At 39.6% G+C, this 25,564-nt stretch overlaps 1 protein-coding gene across 1 annotated transcript in view; it reads right to left on the minus strand.

The window, feature by feature from the left end:
• LOC139578043 (mitochondrial glutamate carrier 1-like) overlaps positions 1 to 21,201 on the minus strand; it is a 53,432-nt gene extending 32,231 nt beyond the window's left edge. The window contains exons 1-3 of the mRNA XM_071405196.1: positions 20,885 to 21,201; positions 10,001 to 10,251; positions 8,118 to 8,243 (exon numbers count right to left, since the gene is read on the minus strand). Coding sequence (XP_071261297.1) covers positions 8,118 to 8,243; positions 10,001 to 10,020 — 146 coding nt within the window. The 5' untranslated portion in view covers positions 10,021 to 10,251; positions 20,885 to 21,201. The remainder of the gene's footprint in view (positions 1 to 8,117; positions 8,244 to 10,000; positions 10,252 to 20,884) is intronic.
• Positions 21,202 to 25,564: the final 4,363 nt, after the last annotated feature.

Genomic DNA, 25,564 nt, shown 5'->3' on the forward strand with positions numbered 1-25,564 from the left:
CAACTAGTTACTACACAACATATAACATCAACTAGTTACTACACAACATATAACGTCAACTAGTTACTACACAACATATAACGTCAACTAGTTACTACACAACATATAATAACAACTAGTTACTACAACATATAACATCAACTAGTTACTACAACATACAACATCAACTAGTTATTACAACATATCACGTCAACTAGTTACTACACAACATATAACATCAACTAGTTACTACACAACATATAACATCAACTAGTTACTACAACATATAACATTAACTAGTTACTACACAACATCAACTAGTTACTACAACATATAACATCAACTAGTTACTACACAACATATAACATCAACTAGTTACTACACAACATATAACATCAACTAGTTACTACAACATCAACTAGTTACTACAACATATAACATCAACTAGTTACTACAACTAGTTACTACAACATATAACATCAACTAGTTACTACAACTAGTTACTACAACATATAACATCAACTAGTTACTACAACATATAACATCAACTAGTTACTACAACATTTAACATGAACTAGTTACTTTTTTTATTTTATTTTATTTTTTATTTTATTTATTTTTTTATTATTTATTTTTTTAATCTTTATTTTAACAGGGAAAACAGACTGAGACCTGGATCTCTTTTACGGCTGTGCCCTGTGTAAACATGTTGACATGTACAGTTTTAGACATACAGACAAAAACATTTCAAAACATACACAATTCAACAGAAACAATCACAGACAACATCATATTGATCCTCCATAAGCATTTTAAAATGGGCAAGGGACACCAGAGTGTCTAACTTAAGTTGGATCTGCAGTTTGTTCCATGAGTAAGGTGCAAAGGAACTGAAGGCAGTCCTACCCAACTCTGTGGAGACCGCAGGAGTCTCTAATGTAATCCACATCTGTGATCTGGTTTTAAAATTAGTACATCTTGTGGAAATTAATGATGATATATATGGAGGTAGTTTTAAAAGAAGTGCTTTATAAATAAACAAGAGAGCATGTTGCTCTCGCCTCACAGATAGAGAGACCCAACCCACATGTTGATATAGGATACAGTGATGAGTTCTGTAACTATCACCCGTGATAAACCTGAGTGCACAATGGTAAATAGCATCCAGTGGTTTTAATGTGTTTGCCGATGCATGCATATAGATAATATCACCATAATCTAAAACGGACATAAAAGTAGCCTGCACAATTTTTTTCCTATTTACAGAGGACAGACAAGCCCTGTTTCTGTAAAGGAATCCTATCTTGAATTTGAGCTTTTTTCCCAATTCAGTAACATGTTTTTTAAAAGAAAGCCTATCATCTAACCATACCCCTAAGTATTTATATGCAGAGACCTTATTGATTTGAGTACCATCCAAGCTAGTGATTACAAACGTGTTTCTAACTGAGAGTTTAGACCTAGAAAAAAACATGACATTTGTTTTCTTAGCGTTTAAAACAAGTTTAAGCTGTAAAAGAGACGCCTGTAGTATCCTAAAATCAGACTCCAACTGCATTAAAGCTTGGTCCGCTGTTGGAGCAATAGAGTACATCACTGTGTCATCTGCATATAAATGGAATTTACAATATCTGACATCATCACCAATGTTGTTTATATAAAGTGAGAACAATAGTGGGCCAATTATTGAACCCTGAGGGACCCCTTTAACTACAACATATAACGTCAACTAGTTACTACACAACATATAACATCAACTAGTTACTACAACATATAACATCAACTATTTACTTCACAACATACAACATCAACTATTTACTACACAACATACAACATAAACTATTTACTACACAACAGACTAGTTACTACAACATATAACATCAACTAGTTACTACAACATATAACATCAACTAGTTACTACAACATATAACATCAACTAGTTACTACACAACATCAACTAGTTACTACACAACATCAACTAGTTACTACAACATATAACATCAACTAGTTACTACACAACATATAACATCAACTAGTTACTACACAACATCAACTAGTTACTACAACATATAACATCAACTAGTTCCTACACAACATATAACATCAACTAGTTACTACAACTAGTTACTACAGCATATAACATCAACTAGTTACTACACAACATATAACATCAACTAGTTACTACAACATATAACATCAACTAGTTACTACACCATACAACATCAACTAGTTACTACACAACATATAACATCAACTAGTTACTACACAACATATAACATCAACTAGTTACTACAACATATAACATGAACTAGTTACTACACAACATCAACTAGTTACTACAACATATAACATGAACTAGTTACTACAACATATAACATCAACTAGTTACTACACAACATCAACTAGTTACTACAACATATAACATCAACTAGTTACTACAACATATAACATCAACTAGTTACTACAACATATAACATGAACTAGTTACTACACAACATCAACTAGTTACTACAACATATAACATGAACTAGTTACTACAACATATAACATCAACTAGTTACTACACAACATCAACTAGTTACTACAACATATAACATCAACTAGTTACTACACAACATATAACATCAACTAGTTACTACAACATATAACATCAACTAGTTACTACAACATATAACATCAACTAGTTACTACAACATATAACATCAACTAGTTACTACACAACATATAACATCAACTAGTTACTACAACTAGTTACTACAGCATATAACATCAACTAGTTACTACACAACATATAACATCAACTAGTTACTACAACATATAACATCAACTAGTTACTACAACATACAACATCAACTAGTTACTACAACTAGTTACTACACAACATATAACATCAACTAGTTACTACACAACATATAACATCAACTAGTTACTACACCATACAACATCAACTAGTTACTACACAACATATAACATCAACTAGTTACTACAACTAGTTACTACACAACATATAACATCAACTAGTTACTACACAACATATAACATCAACTAGTTACTACACCATACAACATCAACTAGTTACTACACAACATATAACATCAACTAGTTACTACAACATATAACATCAACTAGTTACTACAACATATAACATGAACTAGTTACTACACAACATCAACTAGTTACTACAACATATAACATCAACTAGTTACTACAACATCAACTAGTTACTACAACTAGTTACTACAGTATATAACATCAACTAGTTACTACACAACATCAACTAGTTACTACAGCATATAACAACAACTAGTTACTACAACATCAACTAGTTACTACAGTATATAACATCAACTAGTTACTACACAACATCAACTAGTTACTACAGTATATAACATCAACTAGTTACTACACAACATCAACTAGTTACTACAGCATATAACAACAACTAGTTACTACAGCATATAACAACAACTAGTTACTACAACTAGTTACTACAACTAGTTACTACAACTAGTTACTACAACTAGTTACTACAACTAGTTACTACAGTATATAACATCAACTAGTTACTACACAACATCAACTAGTTACTACAGCATATAACAACAACTAGTTACTACACAACATCAACTAGTTACTACAGCATATAACATCAACTAGTTACTACAACATATAACATCAACTAGTTACTACACAACATCAACTAGTTACTACAACATATAACATCAACTAGTTACTACAACATATAACATCAACCAGTTACTACAACATATAACATCAACTAGTTACTACAACATATAACATTAACTAGTTACTACACAACATCAACTAGTTACTACAACATATAACATCAACTAGTTACTACACAACATATAACATCAACTAGTTACTACACAACATATAACATCAACTAGTTACTACAACATCAACTAGTTACTACAACATATAACATCAACTAGTTACTACAACTAGTTACTACAACATATAACATCAACTAGTTACTACAACATATAACATCAACTAGTTACTACAACATTTAACATGAACTAGTTACTTTTTTTATTTTATTTTATTTTTTATTTTATTTATTTTTTTATTATTTATTTTTTTAATCTTTATTTTAACAGGGAAAACAGACTGAGACCTGGATCTCTTTTACGGCTGTGCCCTGTGTAAACATGTTGACATGTACAGTTTTAGACATACAGACAAAAACATTTCAAAACATACACAATTCAACAGAAACAATCACAGACAACATCATATTGATCCTCCATAAGCATTTTAAAATGGGCAAGGGACACCAGAGTGTCTAACTTAAGTTGGATCTGCAGTTTGTTCCATGAGTAAGGTGCAAAGGAACTGAAGGCAGTCCTACCCAACTCTGTGGAGACCGCAGGAGTCTCTAATGTAATCCACATCTGTGATCTGGTTTTAAAATTAGTACATCTTGTGGAAATTAATGATGATATATATGGAGGTAGTTTTAAAAGAAGTGCTTTATAAATAAACAAGAGAGCATGTTGCTCTCGCCTCACAGATAGAGAGACCCAACCCACATGTTGATATAGGATACAGTGATGAGTTCTGTAACTATCACCCGTGATAAACCTGAGTGCACAATGGTAAATAGCATCCAGTGGTTTTAATGTGTTTGCCGATGCATGCATATAGATAATATCACCATAATCTAAAACGGACATAAAAGTAGCCTGCACAATTTTTTTCCTATTTACAGAGGACAGACAAGCCCTGTTTCTGTAAAGGAATCCTATCTTGAATTTGAGCTTTTTTCCCAATTCAGTAACATGTTTTTTAAAAGAAAGCCTATCATCTAACCATACCCCTAAGTATTTATATGCAGAGACCTTATTGATTTGAGTACCATCCAAGCTAGTGATTACAAACGTGTTTCTAACTGAGAGTTTAGACCTAGAAAAAAACATGACATTTGTTTTCTTAGCGTTTAAAACAAGTTTAAGCTGTAAAAGAGACGCCTGTAGTATCCTAAAATCAGACTCCAACTGCATTAAAGCTTGGTCCGCTGTTGGAGCAATAGAGTACATCACTGTGTCATCTGCATATAAATGGAATTTACAATATCTGACATCATCACCAATGTTGTTTATATAAAGTGAGAACAATAGTGGGCCAATTATTGAACCCTGAGGGACCCCTTTAACTACAACATATAACGTCAACTAGTTACTACACAACATATAACATCAACTAGTTACTACAACATATAACATCAACTATTTACTTCACAACATACAACATCAACTATTTACTACACAACATACAACATAAACTATTTACTACACAACAGACTAGTTACTACAACATATAACATCAACTAGTTACTACAACATATAACATCAACTAGTTACTACAACATATAACATCAACTAGTTACTACACAACATCAACTAGTTACTACACAACATCAACTAGTTACTACAACATATAACATCAACTAGTTACTACACAACATATAACATCAACTAGTTACTACACAACATCAACTAGTTACTACAACATATAACATCAACTAGTTACTACACAACATATAACATCAACTAGTTACTACAACTAGTTACTACAGCATATAACATCAACTAGTTACTACACAACATATAACATCAACTAGTTACTACAACATATAACATCAACTAGTTACTACACCATACAACATCAACTAGTTACTACACAACATATAACATCAACTAGTTACTACACAACATATAACATCAACTAGTTACTACACAACATCAACTAGTTACTACAACATATAACATCAACTAGTTACTACAACATATAACATCAACTATTTACTTCACAACATACAACATCAACTATTTACTACACAACATACAACATAAACTATTTACTACACAACAGACTAGTTACTACAACATATAACATCAACTAGTTACTACAACATATAACATCAACTAGTTACTACAACATATAACATCAACTAGTTACTACACAACATCAACTAGTTACTACACAACATCAACTAGTTACTACAACATATAACATCAACTAGTTACTACACAACATATAACATCAACTAGTTACTACACAACATCAACTAGTTACTACAACATATAACATCAACTAGTTACTACACAACATATAACATCAACTAGTTACTACAACTAGTTACTACAGCATATAACATCAACTAGTTACTACACAACATATAACATCAACTAGTTACTACAACATATAACATCAACTAGTTACTACACCATACAACATCAACTAGTTACTACACAACATATAACATCAACTAGTTACTACACAACATATAACATCAACTAGTTACTACACAACATCAACTAGTTACTACAACATATAACATCAACTAGTTACTACAACATATAACATCAACTAGTTACTACAACATATAACATGAACTAGTTACTACACAACATCAACTAGTTACTACAACATATAACATGAACTAGTTACTACAACATATAACATCAACTAGTTACTACACAACATCAACTAGTTACTACAACATATAACATCAACTAGTTACTACACAACATATAACATCAACTAGTTACTACAACATATAACATCAACTAGTTACTACAACATATAACATCAACTAGTTACTACAACATATAACATCAACTAGTTACTACACAACATATAACATCAACTAGTTACTACAACTAGTTACTACAGCATATAACATCAACTAGTTACTACACAACATATAACATCAACTAGTTACTACAACATATAACATCAACTAGTTACTACAACATACAACATCAACTAGTTACTACAACTAGTTACTACACAACATATAACATCAACTAGTTACTACACAACATATAACATCAACTAGTTACTACACCATACAACATCAACTAGTTACTACACAACATATAACATCAACTAGTTACTACAACTAGTTACTACACAACATATAACATCAACTAGTTACTACACAACATATAACATCAACTAGTTACTACACCATACAACATCAACTAGTTACTACACAACATATAACATCAACTAGTTACTACACAACATATAACATCAACTAGTTACTACACAACATCAACTAGTTACTACAACATATAACATCAACTAGTTACTACAACATATAACATGAACTAGTTACTACACAACATCAACTAGTTACTACAACATATAACATCAACTAGTTACTACAACATCAACTAGTTACTACAACTAGTTACTACAGTATATAACATCAACTAGTTACTACACAACATCAACTAGTTACTACAGCATATAACAACAACTAGTTACTACAACATCAACTAGTTACTACAGTATATAACATCAACTAGTTACTACACAACATCAACTAGTTACTACAGTATATAACATCAACTAGTTACTACACAACATCAACTAGTTACTACAGCATATAACAACAACTAGTTACTACAGCATATAACAACAACTAGTTACTACAACTAGTTACTACAACTAGTTACTACAACTAGTTACTACAACTAGTTACTACAACTAGTTACTACAACTAGTTACTACAGTATATAACATCAACTAGTTACTACACAACATCAACTAGTTACTACAGCATATAACAACAACTAGTTACTACACAACATCAACTAGTTACTACAGCATATAACATCAACTAGTTACTACAACATATAACATCAACTAGTTACTACACAACATCAACTAGTTACTACAACATATAACATCAACTAGTTACTACAACATATAACATCAACCAGTTACTACAACATATAACATCAACTAGTTACTACAACATATAACATCAACTAGTTACTACAACATCAACTAGTTACTACAACTAGTTACTACAGTATATAACATCAAGTAGTTACTACACAACATCAACTAGTTACTACAGCATATAACAACAACTAGTTACTACAAAATCAACTAGTTACTACAACTAGTTACTACAACATAACATAACTGCATTTGCCTTGATGACAGCTTTGCACACTCTTGGCATGAGTGAGTGAGTGAGTGAGTGAGTGAGTGAGTGAGTGAGTGAGTGAGTGAGTGAGTGAGTGAGTGAGTGAGTGAGTGAGTGAGTGAGTGAGTGAGTGAGTGAGTGAGTGAGTGAGTGAGTGTGTACATACATGCTGGTGTAGAGGCGTGATCCATTTTGCTGGTTCTGCAGGCGGGTCTTGGCCAAGTCAATGGGAAACACACAGCTCACACCGATCAGCCCTGCGATCCCACCATTTATCAACTTGGCAGGCAAACTGGGGGGAGGAGAGGAGGAAGAGGGAGGGAGGACGGAAGACGGAGAGAGGAGGAAGAGGGAGGGAGGAAGACGGAGAGAGGAGGAAGAGGGAGGGAGGGAGGGAGGAAGGGAGACGGAGAGAGGGGGAAGAGGGAGGGAGGGAGGGAGACGGAGAGAGGAGGAAGAGGGAGGGAGGAAGGGAGATGGAGGAAGAGGGAGGGAGGAAGGGAGATGGAGAGAGGAGGAAGAGGGAGGGGAAGGGACATGGAGAGAGGAGGAAGAGGGAGGGAGGGAGATGGAGAGAGGAGGAATAGGGAGGGGAAGGGACATGGAGAGAGGAGGAAGAGGGAGGAAGGGAGATGGAGAGAGGAGGAAGAGGGAGGAAGGGAGATGGAGAGAGGAGGAAGAGAGGAGGAGGAGGGAGGGAGATGGAGAGAGGAGGAGGAGGGAGGGAGATGGAGAGATGAGGAAGAGGGAGGGAGATGGAGAGAGGAGGAAGAAGGAGGGGAAGGGAGGGGGAGGGAGGAAGAAGGAGGGGAAGGGAGATGGAGAGAAAAGGAAGAGGGCGGGGAAGGGAGGAAGAGGGAGGGGGAGGGAGGAAGAGGAGGAGAGGGAGGGAGGAAGAAGGAAGAGAAGGAATTAGGGGAGAAGAAGGAGAGAAATAATGCTATGGTGAAATATCGCTGCAGATCACATCTGTCACTTTTATAGTGTTACATAGGGGACAATATCCCACTGCTGACACCAAATGGTTACATAGGGGACAATATCCCACTGCTGACACCAAATGGTTACATAGGGGACAATATCCCACTGCTGACACCAAATGGTTACATAGGGGACAATATCCCACTGCTGACACCAAATGGTTACATAGGGGACAATATCCCACAGCTGACACCAAATGGTTACATAGGGGACAATATCCCACAGCTGACACCAAATGGTTACATAGGGGACAATATCCCACTGCTGACACCAAATGGTTACATAGGGGACAATATCCCACTGCTGACACCAAATGGTTACATAGGGGACAATATCCCACTGCTGACACCAAATGGTTACATAGGGGACATTATCCCACCGCTGACACCAAATGGTTACATAGGGGACAATATCCCACTGCTGACACCAAATGGTTACATAGGGGACAATATCACACCGCTGACACCAAATGGTTACATAGGGGACAATATCCCACTGCTGACACCAAATGGTTACATAGGGGACAATATCACACAGCTGACACCAAATGGTTACATAGGGGACAATATCCCACTGCTGACACCAAATGGTTACATAGGGGGACAATATCACACAGCTGACACCAAATGGTTACATAGGGGACAATATCACACAGCTGACACCAAATGGTTACATAGGGGACAATATCACACTGCTGACACCAAATGGTTAGATAGGGGACAATATCACACAGCTGACACCAAATGTGACGCCATGTTAATTTTATCAGCTATGGTACAAATATGATACATGCAACATGTAGATTTTATAGAACACGGGGACCTTGAATAAACTGCGAGGGAGGAGACAGAAGCACACTTGTTTAACATTGAAGAATATAGTGCTACGCTCAACAATTTTCAGATCTGTTTTCTTATACAGAAGTTGTGTCTGAAATGGCACCCTTTTCCCTATATAGTGCACTACTTTTTTTTTACCAGGGTCTGCATATTAGTGCACAATATAGGGAATAGGGTGCCATTTGAGGAAGACACCACAGTTAAATGTTAACAGCTAATGCATGCTAACCTGATCTGCTTGTCAGCCATTTAATTTCTCTGTGTTGATGTGTTCCACAATACAACCTGCCCCGTCTGTCTGAAGGTTTGAGCCAGGCAGGATAACAGTTGTTTCTTTCTCTAGTCTATTACTGGAGACACGTCGCTGCTTGTCAGCTCTTTCTTAGTTTCTGTGTCTTTCAAACTCTATTTGTTTCTGTCAGTCAGTCTTGTCTGTCAGCTGGTGTCTGAAGCGCTGGCCGGTAGAGCTTGAGGGGATATCTGAAACAGATAGAAGATGAGAAAGAGAGAGCCTGTTAGTTAATAACATCAAGGAGTTGTCAGTTAATAACATAAAGGAGTTGGTTAATAACATAAAGGAGTTGTTGGTTAATAACATAAAGGAGTTGTTGGTTAATACCATAAAGGAGTTGTTGGTTAATACCATAAAGGAGTTGTTGGTTAATAACATAAAGGAGTTGGTTAATAACATCAAGGAGTTGTCGGTTAATAACATAAAGGAGTTGTCAGTTAATAACATAAAGGAGTTGTCAGTTAATAACATAAAGGAGTTGGTTAATAACATAAAGGAGTTGTTGGTTAATAACATCAAGGAGTTGGTTAATAACATAAAGGAGTTGTTAGTTAATAACATAAAGGAGTTGTTAGTTAATAACATAAAGGAGTTGTTAGTTAATAACATAAAGGAGTTGGTTAATAACATAAAGGAGGTGTCGGTTAATAACATAAAGGAGTTGGTTAATAACATAAAGGAGTTGGTTAATAACATAAAGGAGTTGTTGGTTAATAACATAAAGGAGTTGGTTAATAACATAAAGGAGTTGGTTAATAACATAAAGGAGTTGTTGGTTAATAACATAAAGGAGTTGGTTAATAACATAAAGGAGTTGTTAGTTAATAACATAAAGGAGTTGGTTAATAACATAAAGGAGTTGTCGGTTAATAACATAGAGGAGTTGTTAGTTAATAACATAAAGGAGTTGTTAGTTAATAACATAAAGGAATTGTTAGTTAATAACATAAAGGAGTTGGTTAATAACATAAAGGAGTTGGTTAATAACATAAAGGAGTTGGTTAATAACATAAAGGAGTTGGTTAATAACATAAAGGAGTTGTCAGTTAATAACATAAAGGAGTTGTCAGTTAATAACATAAAGGAGTTGGTAGTTAATAACATAAAGGAGTTGGTTAATAACATAAAAGAGTTGTTAGTTAATAACATAAAGGAGTTGTTGGTTAATAACATAAAGGAGTTGGTTAATAACATAAAGGAGTTGTTAGTTAATAACATAAAGGAGTTGTTGGTTAATAACATAAAGGAATTGTTAGTTAATAACATAAAGGAGTTGTTAGTTAATAACATAAAGGAGTTGTTAGTTAATAACATAAAGGAGTTGTTAGTTAATAACATAAAGGAGTTGTTAGTTAATAACATAAAGGAGTTGTTAGTTAATAACATAAAGGAGTTGTCGGTTAATAACATAAAGGAGTTGTCGGTTAATAACATAAAGGAGTTGTCGGTTAATAACATAAAGGAGTTGTTGGTTAATAACATAAAGGAGTTGTTAGTTAATAACATAAAGGAGTTGTTAGTTAATAACATAAAGGAGTTGTTGGTTAATAACATAAAGGAGTTGTTGGTTAATAACATAAAGGAGTTGTTAGTTAATAACATAAAGGAGTTGTCGGTTAATAACATAAAGGAGTTGTCGGTTAATAACATAAAGGAGTTGTCGGTTAATAACATAAAGGAGTTGTTGGTTAATAACATAAAGGAGTTGTTAGTTAATAACATAAAGGAGTTGTTAGTTAATAACATAAAGGAGTTGTTGGTTAATAACATAGAGGAGTTGTTGGTTAATAACATAAAGGAGTTGTCCACTGATATGTGTCAACAACTGGTGGCTTGATAAGTCTGGCACACACACACACACAAACATACAAACAACGGAACACGCACCAGCACACACACACGCATACACGCACGCACACTCAGACACACACACATCCGCACACACACCCACACACGTAAACACACACACAGTAATCATACAACATTATTTCCTAAGATGTTTCCAACATGGACTAAGTACCCTTATCATGAGCTGCTATATGCATTCAGTTGACAGTACCCTCACGCCAAACGGTTGTTATAAAAGGTTATGCAGGCTTATAGCAAGTTATAAGGCATTATACGTGCAGGCTTGAAGTGTGGGATAGGTAAAGAGCTACACAGTTTGACATACTGTGTATCAATGGTATTCCATCAATACAGCTAACTCAATGATAACTGTCCCTCTCTCCCTCGGATTCTGTCTTTGTCCACTGAACTACAGGTGTGTCAGGTCTAAAATAGTGACAATGTGGGTTTTAGTGAGGGGAACATTCCAGAACCACCAAACCACAGTATGAGATATTTGTGAAAACATGACTAACAGCTCTCCTAAAATAGTGCTATGGCTATTTGGGTACTTAGTAATTACAGTATTTAGGTACTTCGTTATTACAGTATTTAGGTACTTCGTTATTACAGTATTTAGGTACTTCGTTGTTACAGTATTTAGGTACTTCGTTATTACAGTATTTAGGTACTTCGTTGTTACAGTATTTAGGTACTTCGTTGTTACAGTATTTAGGTACTTCGTTATTACTTATTTAGGTACTTCGTTATTACTTATTTAGGTACTTCGTTATTACAGTATTTAGGTACTTCGTTGTTACAGTATTTAGGTACTTCGTTGTTACAGTATTTAGGTACTTCGTTGTTACAGTATTTAGGTACTTCGTTGTTACAGTATTTAGGTACTTCGTTGTTACAGTATTTAGGTACTTCGTTGTTACAGTATTTAGGTACTTCGTTGTTACAGTATTTAGGTACTTAGGTATTACAATATTTAGGTACAGTATTTAGGTACTTCGTTGTTACAGTATTTAGGTACTTCGTTGTTACAGTATTTAGGTACTTCGTTATTACAGTATTTAGGTACTTCGTTATTACAGTATTTAGGTACTTCGTTATTACTTATTTAGGTACTTCGTTATTACAGTATTTAGGTACTTCGTTATTACTTATTTAGGTACTTCGTTATTACAGTATTTAGGTACTTCGTTATTACTTATTTAGGTACTTCGTTATTACAGTATTTAGGTACTTCGTTATTACAGTATTTAGGTACTTCGTTATTACTTATTTAGGTACTTCGTTATTACAGTATTTAGGTACTTCGTTATTACTTATTTAGGTACTTCGTTATTACTTATTTAGGTACTTCGTTATTACAGTATTTAGGTACTTCGTTATTACAGTATTTAGGTACTTAGGTATTACAGTATTTAGGTACTTCGTTATTACAGTATTTAGGTACTTCGTTATTACAGTATTTAGGTACTTTGTTACAGTATTTAGGTACTTCGTTATTACAGTATTTAGTTACTTCGTTATTACAGTATTTAGGTACTTCGTTATTACTTATTTAGGTACTTCGTTATTACAGTATTTAGGTACTTCGTTATTACTTATTTAGGTACTTCGTTATTACAGTATTTAGGTACTTCGTTATTACAGTATTTAGGTACTTCGTTATTACTTATTTAGGTACTTCGTTATTACAGTATTTAGGTACTTCGTTATTACTTATTTAGGTACTTCGTTATTACTTATTTAGGTACTTCGTTATTACAGTATTTAGGTACTTAGGTATTACAGTATTTAGGTACAGTATTTAGGTACTTCGTTATTACAGTATTTAGGTACTTCGTTATTACAGGGAGGAACACATATTACCAAAGAACACATATTACTCCCTCCCCTCCCTCATCCATATCTACCTCCCCCTCCCTCCTCCTTCTCTACCTCCCTCCCCTCCCTCCTCCTTCTCTACCTCCCTCCCCTCCGTCCTCCTTCTCTACCTCCCTCCCCTCCCTCCTCCTTCTCTACCTCCCTCCCTCCCCCTTTTCCATCTCCCCCCTCCCCCCTCCATATCTACCCCTCCCCTCCCTCCTCCATCTCCAACACAGGGCTCCCTTTCTTTTGCTGACTTTTCTTTTTCTTTGAAACAAAAAGAAAGATCTAACCACGCCTCCTTTCTAGACCTAACCACGCCTCCTTTCTAAACCGGACCACGCCTCCTTTCTAGACCGGACCACGCCTCATTTCTAGACCGGACCACGCCTCCTTTCTAGACCTAACCACGCCTCCTTTCTAGACCTAACCACGCCTCCTTTCCAGACCGGACCACGCCTCCTTTCCAGACCGGACCACGCCTCCTTTCCAGACCGGACCACGCCTCCTTTCCAGACCGGACCACGCCTCCTTTCCAGACCGGACCACGCCTCCTTTCTAGACCGGACCACGCCTCCTTTCCAGACCGGACCACGCCTCCTTTCCAGACCGGACCACGCCTCCTTTCCAGACCGGACCACGCCTCCTTTCCAGACCGGACCACGCCTCCTTTCTAGACCGGACCACACCTCCTTTCTAGACCGGACCACGCCTCCTTTCTAGACCGGACCACACCTCCTTTCCAGACCGGACCACGCCTCCTTTCCAGACCGGACCACGCCTCCTTTCTAGATAGAACTCGCTGTTCTATCTAGATAGAACTCTGTCTGTCTCTCTCGCTGGCTCTCTCAATCCTCTGAACTAATATCTATTAGTCCTACCAGGAACGCACTCCCACGCAGGGATAATAGTTTTCTATCTGACGTATGTGTGTGAGAGAGAGATTCAACACTGACTCACCACTAGAATCCATCTGGAGAACGATTTTACTGTCACAGTTGTAACATGTAGCTATGTAGTCAAACATGACATATTAGCGACATCATCTGAACCATACAACTACGACAGTACCAGCAACATGTAGGTGTACATACTAGTAAACAACAATAATGTTAGAAAGAGTATAAGCCAGATGTTCTCTTTAGAACAGCCGACGAACAGGAAACAGCTGAGGACAGGAAACCGCTGAGGGACAGGAAACAGCTGATGGACAGGAAACAGCTGATGGACAGGAAACAGCTGAGGACAGGAAACCGCTGAGGGACAGGAAACAGCTGAGGGACAGGGACAGGAAACAGCTGAGGGACAGGAAACAGCTGAGGGACAGGAAACAGCTGACGGACAGGAAACAGCTGATGGACAGGAAACAGCTGATGGACAGGAAACAGCTGAGGACAGGAAAGCGCTGAGGGACAGGAAACAGCTGAGGGACAGGAAACAGCTGAGGGACAGGAAACAGCTGACGGACAGGAAACAGCTGATGGACAGGAAACAGCTGAGGGACAGGAAACAGCTGAGGGACAAAAAAACAGCTGATGGACAGGGAGACGAAACACCTGGGGAGAGGAAACAGCTGATGGACAGGGACACGAAACAGCTGAGGGACAGGAAACAGCTGATGGACAGGGGAAGGAAACAGCTGAGGGACAGGAAACAGGTTATGGACAGGAAACAGCTGAGGAACAGGAAACAGCTGACGCACAGGAAACAGCTGAGGGTCAGGAAACCGCTGAGGGACAGGAAACAGCTGATGGACAGGAAACAGCTGAGGACAGGAAACCGCTGAGGGACAGGAAACAGCTGAGGGACAGGGACAGGAAACAGCTGAGGGACAGGAAACAGGTGATGGACAGGAAACAGCTGAGGGACAGGAAACAGCTGACGGACAGGAAACAGCTGATGGACAGGAAACAGCTGAGGGACAGGAAACAGCTGAGGGACAAAAAAACAGCTGATGGACAGGGAGACGAAACACCTGGGGAGAGGAAACAGCTGATGGACAGGGACACGAAACAGCTGAGGGACAGGAAACAGCTGATGGACAGGGGCAGGAAACAGCTGAGGGACAGGAAACAGGTTATGGACAGGAAACAGCTGAGGAACAGGAAACAGCTGACGCACAGGAAACAGCTGAGGGTCAGGAAACAGCTGAGGGCCAAAAAAACAGCTGATGGACAGGGAGACGAAACACCTGAGGACAGGAAACAGCTGAGGGACAGGAAACAGCTGATGGACAGGGACAGGAAACAGCTGAGGGACAGGAAACAGCTGATGGTGTAAATAGAGAGTAAAGGGAATCCAGATGGAGTAGGGAGCTCAGGTTAGAGGACACAGACTATCTGTCCTTTAAAGACTGATGACGCTGATCAATAACCAATAGGAGGGGGGAATGAGTGCATTCGTAAAGTATTCAGACTTCTTCACTTTTTACAACTTTTTGTTACGTTACAGCATTATTATAAAATGGATAAAATAGATTTTCTCTCAATCTACACACAATACCCCATAATAAAAAATGAAAAAAGGTTTTGAGAAATTTTCAGACACTTTGCTATGAGACTCGAAATTGAGCATCCTGTTTCCATTGATCATCCTTGAGATGTTTCTACAACTTGATTGGAGTCCACCTGTGGTAAATTCAATTGATTGGACATGATTTGGAAAGGTCACTATATAAGGTCACACAGTTGACAGTACATGTCAGAGCAAAAACCAAGCCATGAGGTCGAAGGAATTATCCGTAGCTCCAAGACAGGATTGTGTTGAGGCACAAATCTGGGGAAGGGTACCAAAACATTTCTGCATTGAAGTTCCCAAAGAACACATTGGCCACCATTATTCTTAAATGGAAGAAGTTTGGAACCACCAAGATTCTTCCTAGAGCTGGCCGCCGGCTAAACTGAACAATCGGGAGAGAAAGGCCTTGGTCAGAGAGGTGACCAAGAACCCAATGGTCACTCTGACAGAGCTCTAGAGTTCCTCTGTGGAGATGGGAGAACCTTCCAGAAGGACAACCATCTCTGCAACACTCACCAATCAGACCTTTATGGTAGAGTGGCCAGACGGAAGCCGCTCCTCAGTAAAAGGCACATGACAGCCCACTTGGAGTTTGCCAAAAGGCACCTAACGGACTCTCAGACCATGAGAAACAAGATTCTCTAGTCTGATGACACCAAGATTGAACTCTTTGGCCTGAATGCCAAGCGTCACATCTGGAGGAAATAGTTTGCAAGCCCTGTCACATCCGACAAGCGTCAGAGCCGGTGTAGTAGGATTCAATCTTAGTCCTGTTTGATGGTCCGTCTGAGGGCACAGCGGGATTTCTTATAAGCGTCCGGATTAGTGTCCCGCTCCTTGAAAGCGGCCGCTCTAGCCTTTAGCTCAGTGAGGATGTTACCTGTAATCCATGGCTTCTGGTTGGGATATGTACGTACGGTCACTGTGGGGATGACGTCGTCGATGTACTTATTGACTGAGGTGCTATACTCCTCAATGCCATTGGAAGAATCCCGGAACATGTTCCAGTCTGTGATAGCAAAACAGTCCTGTAGCTTAGCATCCGCGTCATCAGACCACTTCTGTATTGAGCGAGTCCGGTACTTCCTGTTTGAGTTTTTTCTTGTAAGCAGGAATCAGGAGGATAGAATTATGGTCAGATTTGCCAAATGGAGGGCGAGGGAGAGCTTTGTATGCATCTCTTTGTGGAGTAAAGGTGGTCTAGAGTTTTTTCCCTCTGGTTGCACATGTGACATGCTCATAGAAATGAGGTCAAACGGATTTAAGTTTTCCTGCATTAAAGTCGACGGCCACTAGGAGCGCCGCTTCTGGATGAGCGGTTTCCTGTTTGCTTTTGACCTTATACCAGGTCGTTGAGTGCGGTCTTAGTGCCAGCATCGGTTTGTGGTGTTAAATAGACAGCTATGAAAACTATAGATGAAAACTCTCTTGGTTAATAGTGTAGTCTACAGCTTATTATGAGGTATTCTACCTCAGGTAAGCAATACCTTGACACTTCCTTAATATTAGTGATCACACACCAGCTGTTGTTGACAAATAGACACAGACCATTTATTGTTATGTTATCAGTAGACTACAGTTGATTACAGTAGATACCAGACATGCCTTAAATCGTTGATATTATTTGGCATCTAATAACATATAGGCTAGGACACTTAGGAGACACTTTCATCCCTAAGTGATTTACAGTTCTTACAGTGAGTGCATACATGTTTTTTGTATTTACGAGATTCCTGTAGGGATTGAACCCACCACCTTGGTGTTGCGTGCTCCACGAGCCACACAGGACTCAATCTCTACACTACTGTTGAATCACATCTGTTTGAAAGAGCACCGTGTACCGTAACCTCAGCCGAGATGTCAAGGTCTCTCCGGTTTGGACGCTAGAGTGTGATTATATTTATGGGCATAGGGGCTACTAGACAAGAGTTATGCACCAGGAAGGATCATATTTGTGGTTTCACAAATAAATCCGATGACTCTTTCCTCTTCCTGCTCTAGAGTAAGGATTATACACCCAATACCCATCTACAGAATCACTCTCTTCCTTTCTTTTTATTTCTCTCTCTCTGTCTATAATCGACCTCTCCCTTCTCTGTGTGTCTATCCGTCCGTCTCTCGGTCTGCCTTGTTTTACTTCTTTGTCTGTGCTTCTCTCTCTCGATCACTCTCTCTATGTCTGTCTGCCCCGCTCTCTCTGTCTGCCCTGCGCTTTCTCTCTCTGTCTACCTCTATCTCTCTCCCTGTCTACCTCGCTCTATATCCCTCTCTCTCTCTCTGTATGCCTCTCTCTCTCTCTCTCTCTCTCTGTCTGCCTCTCTCTCTGTGTCTGCCTCTCTCTCTCTGTGTCTGCCTCTCTCTCTCTGTGTCTGCCTCTCTCTCTGTGTCTGCCTCTCTCTCTCTGTCTGCCTTTCTCTCTGTGTCTGCCTCTCTCTCTCTGTGTCTGCCTCTCTCTCTCTGTCTGCCTTTCTCTATATACAACATCTGGACTGAGAGGTATAGACCTGTCAAGTCTGCACACCTCTAATTGAGAAGGTATGCTTCAGAATAGTCTGTCTACCTCCATCTCTTTCCCTCCGTCTACCTTGCTCTGTCTGTCTGCCTCTCTCTCTGTGTCTGCCTCTCTCTCTCTGTGTCTGCCTCTCTCTCTCTGTGTCTGCCTCTCTCTCTCTGTGTCTGCCTCTCTCTCTGTGTCTGCCTCTCTCTCTCTGTCTGCCTTTCTCTCTGTGTCTGCCTCTCTCTCTCTGTCTGCCTCTCTCTCTCTGTGTCTGCCTCTCTCTCTCTGTCTGCCTTTCTCTATATACAACATCTGGACTGAGAGGTATAGACCTGTCAAGTCTGCACACCTCTAATTGAGAAGGTATGCTTCAGAATAGTCTGTCTACCTCCATCTCTTTCCCTCCGTCTACCTTGCTCTGTCTGTCTGCCTCTCTCTCTATCTCCTCTCTCTCTCTCCAACATCTGGACTGAGAGGTATAGACCTGTCAAGCCTCTAATTGAGAAGCTTCAGAATAGTCTGTTTATGTCTATGAACATCATTGTGTTTCAGTCTTACAGACAGCAGCATTTAGCATTTTCTCAGTGTCAGAAAAGGTGGATCGCCTACGGTGACTTTAACAAATAGAGAGAATCAACTGCCTTGTGTTTTTTTTTAATGTATGTCTTTGTTACTAGACACTGTGTGGCCTTGAATGTCTCCTCTCACTGGCCGGCAACACATCCATTTATCTTCCAGCCAGACAGAGTGAGATAGCAACACTTGTGAGGTTTAGTCCTACGCCTTGTGCAGAGTTGCTCCTCATTCCTATGGAATGTAAAAACAACAGCAGTAGCATACAGATACAATAGCCTACTGATTGCTGTGAGGACGTTCTACTCATAGGTTGTCTATAACTTATTTATATTTTGAATATATTTTGGAGAAAAAAAATGAATTTAGCTGAAAACACCCAAAGGACAAACATGTGGATAATTCTCTATGGACTGTAGGTTAAGTAGGTCTAACCACATGAGACATCTTTCCATTCAAACTAAGACATAGACCGTTCCGCGTGTCAGTCCAAGGACAGGACTCATAAATAATTTCACAGCTGCAATAGAATGGTTGACACAGGACTGGGACTAGAAACACAGCAGTCCTGCACTGTCTGACATGCTATAAATTATGCTTTAAATCGGGAATGTAGCATAATGATGACGATAATCCACATGTCAAACTATGCACGCAGGCAATTACGCAACGATCACGACGCCAGCAATTTGAGTTCCATATTCTCTACACATGCGCAGAGCTCCTAGTCCCCGATTCTCTCACACACACACACACACACACGCCTGTGTCTGAAATCTGCTTCAGGCAGGCTGTCACACGACAATCGTTACGCCCACCCTCCAAGGTCTCCTGGGACTGCAAGGGAAACATGTATATCCCCCTGTCGAACCGCTAATCCGGGGATAAAAACACATCTCGACCCGGTCGGAGCTAGCAAACTAACATGTACAACAAATCGGCATTTCCTAGCAAATTTGCTGCTAAATTATTACCAACGAGAGATTAAATCCGTGTCCTCACGGCTACTTCTAGTGGTATTGGATGTTACCTAAACTACAGCATCATCGTAGCCTACGGTAGGCTATAGGCTACATCCCCGCTTCAGCGTGTGAGGGACGGTAAAAGTCGCAATAATCATCCGCTATTTAAATTGATAGGCCACCGGTATTGTTACCGTTATTTCAAATCATCTTCCATAAGACCTAAATCAAACTGTATTCATGTCAAATCACAACAGGGAATCATATCCTGCCACATAACGGGAAAGGATTGGCTCTTTTGACCGAAGTGGAAGGGTAGCAGCGCACCGCCGTTGCGCAGAACAGATTGCTGGAATTAGATGAAACGTTAACTACCGGGGACTCACTACACATGCATAACCACAATTCTCTATTCTGTAAACTCAACAACAAAAAAATGCATCCTATATTTATCAAGTAGTTGAGGTTAGCCTAATATCACAACGCGCTATTTCTCCGTTATCCATGAAGACATGCTTTATCAGAAATGATTAGATAATCCTTACTCAAGCACTATTCACATACCGTGTGGTGCAGTTTCCGTTAATTCAGATGGATATTATCTGGGGTTGAAATGAACCGTTTTCCTCTGGTGTCCTTCTCGCTTGCTGGCAGTCTGCTCGCTAACCTGCCGGTGTTACTAGCATTTGTGTCCCTTGGAGGGAGGTAGAGAGAAGGGGTGGGAGGGAGAAGAGAAGGGGTGATGATGGAAGAGAGATTTCTATATATATAAAAAAAAATTAAAGGGAAATGAGGATCTATGGCCTCTAGTGGCCGGTAGATTTCCAGTGACTGCAAAGGTGTACAGCCGAGGTAACAGCCCAAATAATGGAGGTTCTTAATAGGATGTTGGGTCACCACGTCACGTCAGAACAACTTCAATGCACGGCCCCGTGAAAGATCAGGAGAAAAAAAAAAGATTAAAAAAAAATGTTATAATAATAATCTTCACAAAAGTAGTGCACTGGGCCTTTACTAGTTTAGTATTAGCAGACTGATATAGCCTTCGGTAGTGCAGGCCCCCAAAAAATTACATTCTGCCCGTCAAAGAAGAAAATGCAGCAACCCGACCCCAAACATCGACCGCGGCCATGTTTCAATGCACCTTGGCATAGATTCTACAAGTCGGGAAATCTATTGGAGGCATACAACACCATTCTTCCACGAGAAATTCCATAATTTTGTGTTTTGTTGATGGTGGTGGAAAACAATGTCTCAGGCGCTGCTTCAGAATCTCCCAAAAGTGTTAAATTGGGTTGAGATCTGGTGACTGAGACACATCCTCTATGCTCCTTTGAGAGCCCTCTTTCAGTCACTGAGATCTGGTGACTGAGACACATCCTCTATGTTCCTTTGAGAGCCCTCTTTCAGTCACTGAGATCTGGTGACTGAGACACATCCTCTATGTTCCTTTGAGAGCCCTCTTTCAGTCACTGAGATCTGGTGACTGAGACACATCCTCTATGTTCCTTTGAGAGCCCTCTTTCAGTCACTGAGATCTGGTGACTGAGACACATCCTCTATATTCCTTTGAGAGCCCTCTTTCAGTCACTGAGATCTGGTGACTGAGACACATCCTCTATATTCCTTTGAGAGCCCTCTTTCAGTCACTGAGATCTGGTGACTGAGACACATCCTCTATGTTCCATTGAGAGCCCTCTTTCAGTCACTGAGATCTGGTGACTGAGACACATCCTCTATATTCCTTTGAGAGCCCTCTTTCAGTCACTGAGATCTGGTGACTGAGACACATCCTCTATATTCCTTTGAGAGCCCTCTTTCAGTCACTGAGATCTGGTGACTGAGACACATCCTCTATATTCCTTTGAGAGCCATCTTTCAGTCACTGAGATCTGGTGACTGAGACACATCCTCTATATTCCATTGAGAGCCCTCTTTCAGTCACTGAGATCTGGTGACTGAGACACATCCTCTATATTCCATTGAGAGCCCTCTTTCAGTCACTGAGATCTGGTGACTGAGACACATCCTCTATATTCCTTTGAGAGCCCTCTTTCAGTCACTGAGATCTGGTGACTGAGACACATCCTCTATATTCCTTTGAGAGCCCTCTTTCAGTCACTGAGATCTGGTGACTGAGACACATCCTCTATATTCCTTTGAGAGCCCTCTTTCAGTCACTGAGATCTGGTGACAGACACATCCTCTATATTCCTTTGAGAGCCCTCTTTCAGACACTGAGATCTGGTGACTGAGACACATCCTCTATGTTCCATTGAGAGCCCTCTTTCAGTCACTGAGATCTGGTGACTGAGACACATCCTCTATATTCCTTTGAGAGCCCTCTTTCAGTCACTGAGATCTGGTGACTGAGACACATCCTCTATATTCCATTGAGAGCCCTCTTTCAGTCACTGAGATCTGGTGACTGAGACACATCCTCTATATTCCTTTGAGAGCCCTCTTTCAGTCACTGAGATCTGGTGACTGAGACATCCTCTATGTTCCTTTGAGACCCCTCTTTCAGTCACTGAGATCTGGTGACTGAGACACATCCTCTATGTTCCTTTGAGAGCCCTCTTTCAGTCACTCTGGTGACTGAGACACATCCTCTATATTCCTTTGAGAGCCCTCTTTCAGTCACTGAGATCTCTTCTTCTAGCCATAATGGGCAACTGGGCATTTTTATACATGACCCTAAGCATGATGGGATGTTAACATGACCCTGAGCATGATGGGATGTTAACATGACCCTAAGCATGATGGGATGTTAACTGCTTAATTAACTCAGGAACCACAAAAGGTTCCTTAACAGCTTCTAACCCCAAGCCATGAACAAATATCAAATGGCCTCCCGGACTATTTGCACTGACCCCCCCCTCCCCTTTGTTTTTATACTGCTGCTACTCAGTTTATTATCTATACATAGTTACTTTACCCCTACCTACATGTACATATTACCTCGACTAACCTGTACCCCCGCACATTGACTCAGTACCGGTATCTATATATATATATATAGCCTCGTTATTGTTATTTTATTGTGTTACTTTTTTCTTTTTTACCTGTGTGGAAGCACCCCGCTTTCAATACACTTTGTATCCCTCATTTAACTCAAGTGTATACTTTATTTTGTCAGTTACCTGAACGCTAGCCTAGTAGTAGAACGCTAGCCTAGTAGTAGAACGCTAGCCTAGTAGTAGAACAGTTACCTGAACGCTAGCCTAGTAGTAGAACGCTAGCCTAGTAGTAGAACGCTGGCCTAGTAGTAGAACGCTAGCCTAATAGTAGAACGCTAGCCTAGTAGTAGAACGCTAGCCTAGTAGTAGAGCGCTAGCCTAGTAGTAGAACGCTAGCCTAATAGTAGAACGCTAGCCTAGTAGTAGAACGCTAGCCTAGTAGTAGAACGCTAGCCTAGTAGTAGAGCGCTAGCCTAGTAGTAGAACGCTAGCCTAGTAGTAGAACGCTAGCCTAGTAGTAGAACGCTAGCCTAGTAGTAGAACGCTAGCCTAGTAGTAGAACGCTAGCCTAGTAGTAGAACGCTAGCCTAGTAGTAGAACGCTAGCCTAGTAGTAGAACGCTAGCCTAGTAGTAGAACGCTAGCCTATTAGTAGAACGCTAGCCTAGTAGTAGAACGCTAGCCTAGTAGTAGAACAGTGAACGGGAGGAGGGAGACAAGGCATCATTGTGAAGGTTATTCTGAACCCAATGACCTGGAGTATAAAAATAGGAAAATGAAAGATGATAAATCGAGGGACGCTTGATAGGGACGCCGACGGCATGGATTACCATCGACTGGGGTCTAATAGAATATTATGGAATAGAGTAGATGACCTAGGTAACAGACATTTACAGGAAGAGAGTAGAGGATCGAGGTAACAGACATTTACAGGAAGAGAGTAGAGGATCGAGGTAACAGACATTTACAGGAAGAGAGTAGAGGATCGAGGTAACAGACATTTACAGGAAGAGAGTAGAGGATCGAGGTAACAGACATTTACAGGAAGAGAGTAGAGGATCGAGGTAACAGACATTTACAGGAAGAGAGTAGAGGATCGAGGTAACAGACATTTACAGGAAGAGAGTAGAGGATCGAGGTAACAGACATTTACAGGACATGGAATAGAGTAGAGGATCGAGGTAACAGACATTTACAGGAAGAGAGTAGATGACCGAGGTAACAGACATTTACAGGAAGAGAGTAGAGGATCGAGGTAACAGACATTTACAGGAAGAGAGTAGAGGATCGAGGTAACAGACATTTACAGGAAGAGAGTAGAGGATCGAGGTAACAGACATTTACAGGAAGAGAGTAGAGGATCGAGGTAACAGAAATTTACAGGAAGAGAGTAGAGGATCGAGGTAACAGACATTTACAGGAAGAGAGTAGAGGATTGAGGTAACAGACATTTACAGGACATGGAATAGAGTAGAGGATCGAGGTAACAGACATTTACAGGAAGAGAGTAGAGGATCGAGGTAACAGACATTTACAGGAAGAGAGTAGAGGATCGAGGTAACAGACATTTACAGGAAGAGAGTAGAGGATCGAGGTAACAGACATTTACAGGAAGAGAGTAGAGAATCGAGGTAACAGACATTTACAGGAAGAGAGTAGAGGATCGAGGTAACAGACATTTACGGGAAGAGAGTAGAGGATCGAGGTAACAGACATTTACAGGAAGAGAGTAGAGGATCGAAGTAACAGACATTTACAGGAAGAGAGTAGAGGATCGAGGTAACAGACATTTACAGGAAGAGAGTAGAGGATCGAGGTAACAGACATTTACAGGAAGAGAGTAGAGGATCGAGGTAACAGACATTTACAGGAAGAGAGTAGATGACCGAGGTAACAGACATTTACAGGAAGAGAGTAGATGACCGAGGTAACAGACATTTACAGGAAGAGAGTAGAGGATCGAGGTAACAGACATTTACAGGAAGAGAGTAGAGGATCGAGGTAACAGACATTTACAGGAAGAGAGTAGAGGATCGAGGTAACAGACATTTACAGGAAGAGAGTAGAGGATCGAGGTAACAGACATTTACAGGAAGAGAGTAGAGGATCGAGGTAACAGACATTTACAGGAAGAGAGTAGAGGATCGAGGTAACAGACATTTACAGGACATGGAATAGAGTAGAGGATCGAGGTAACAGACATTTACAGGAATAGAGTAGAGGATCGAGGTAACAGACATTTACAGGAAGAGAGTAGAGGATCGAGGTAACAGACATTTACAGGA

The sequence above is a fragment of the Salvelinus alpinus genome, chromosome 6, assembly GCF_045679555.1.
Source record: "Salvelinus alpinus chromosome 6, SLU_Salpinus.1, whole genome shotgun sequence".
Classification (NCBI taxonomy): domain Eukaryota; kingdom Metazoa; phylum Chordata; class Actinopteri; order Salmoniformes; family Salmonidae; genus Salvelinus; species Salvelinus alpinus.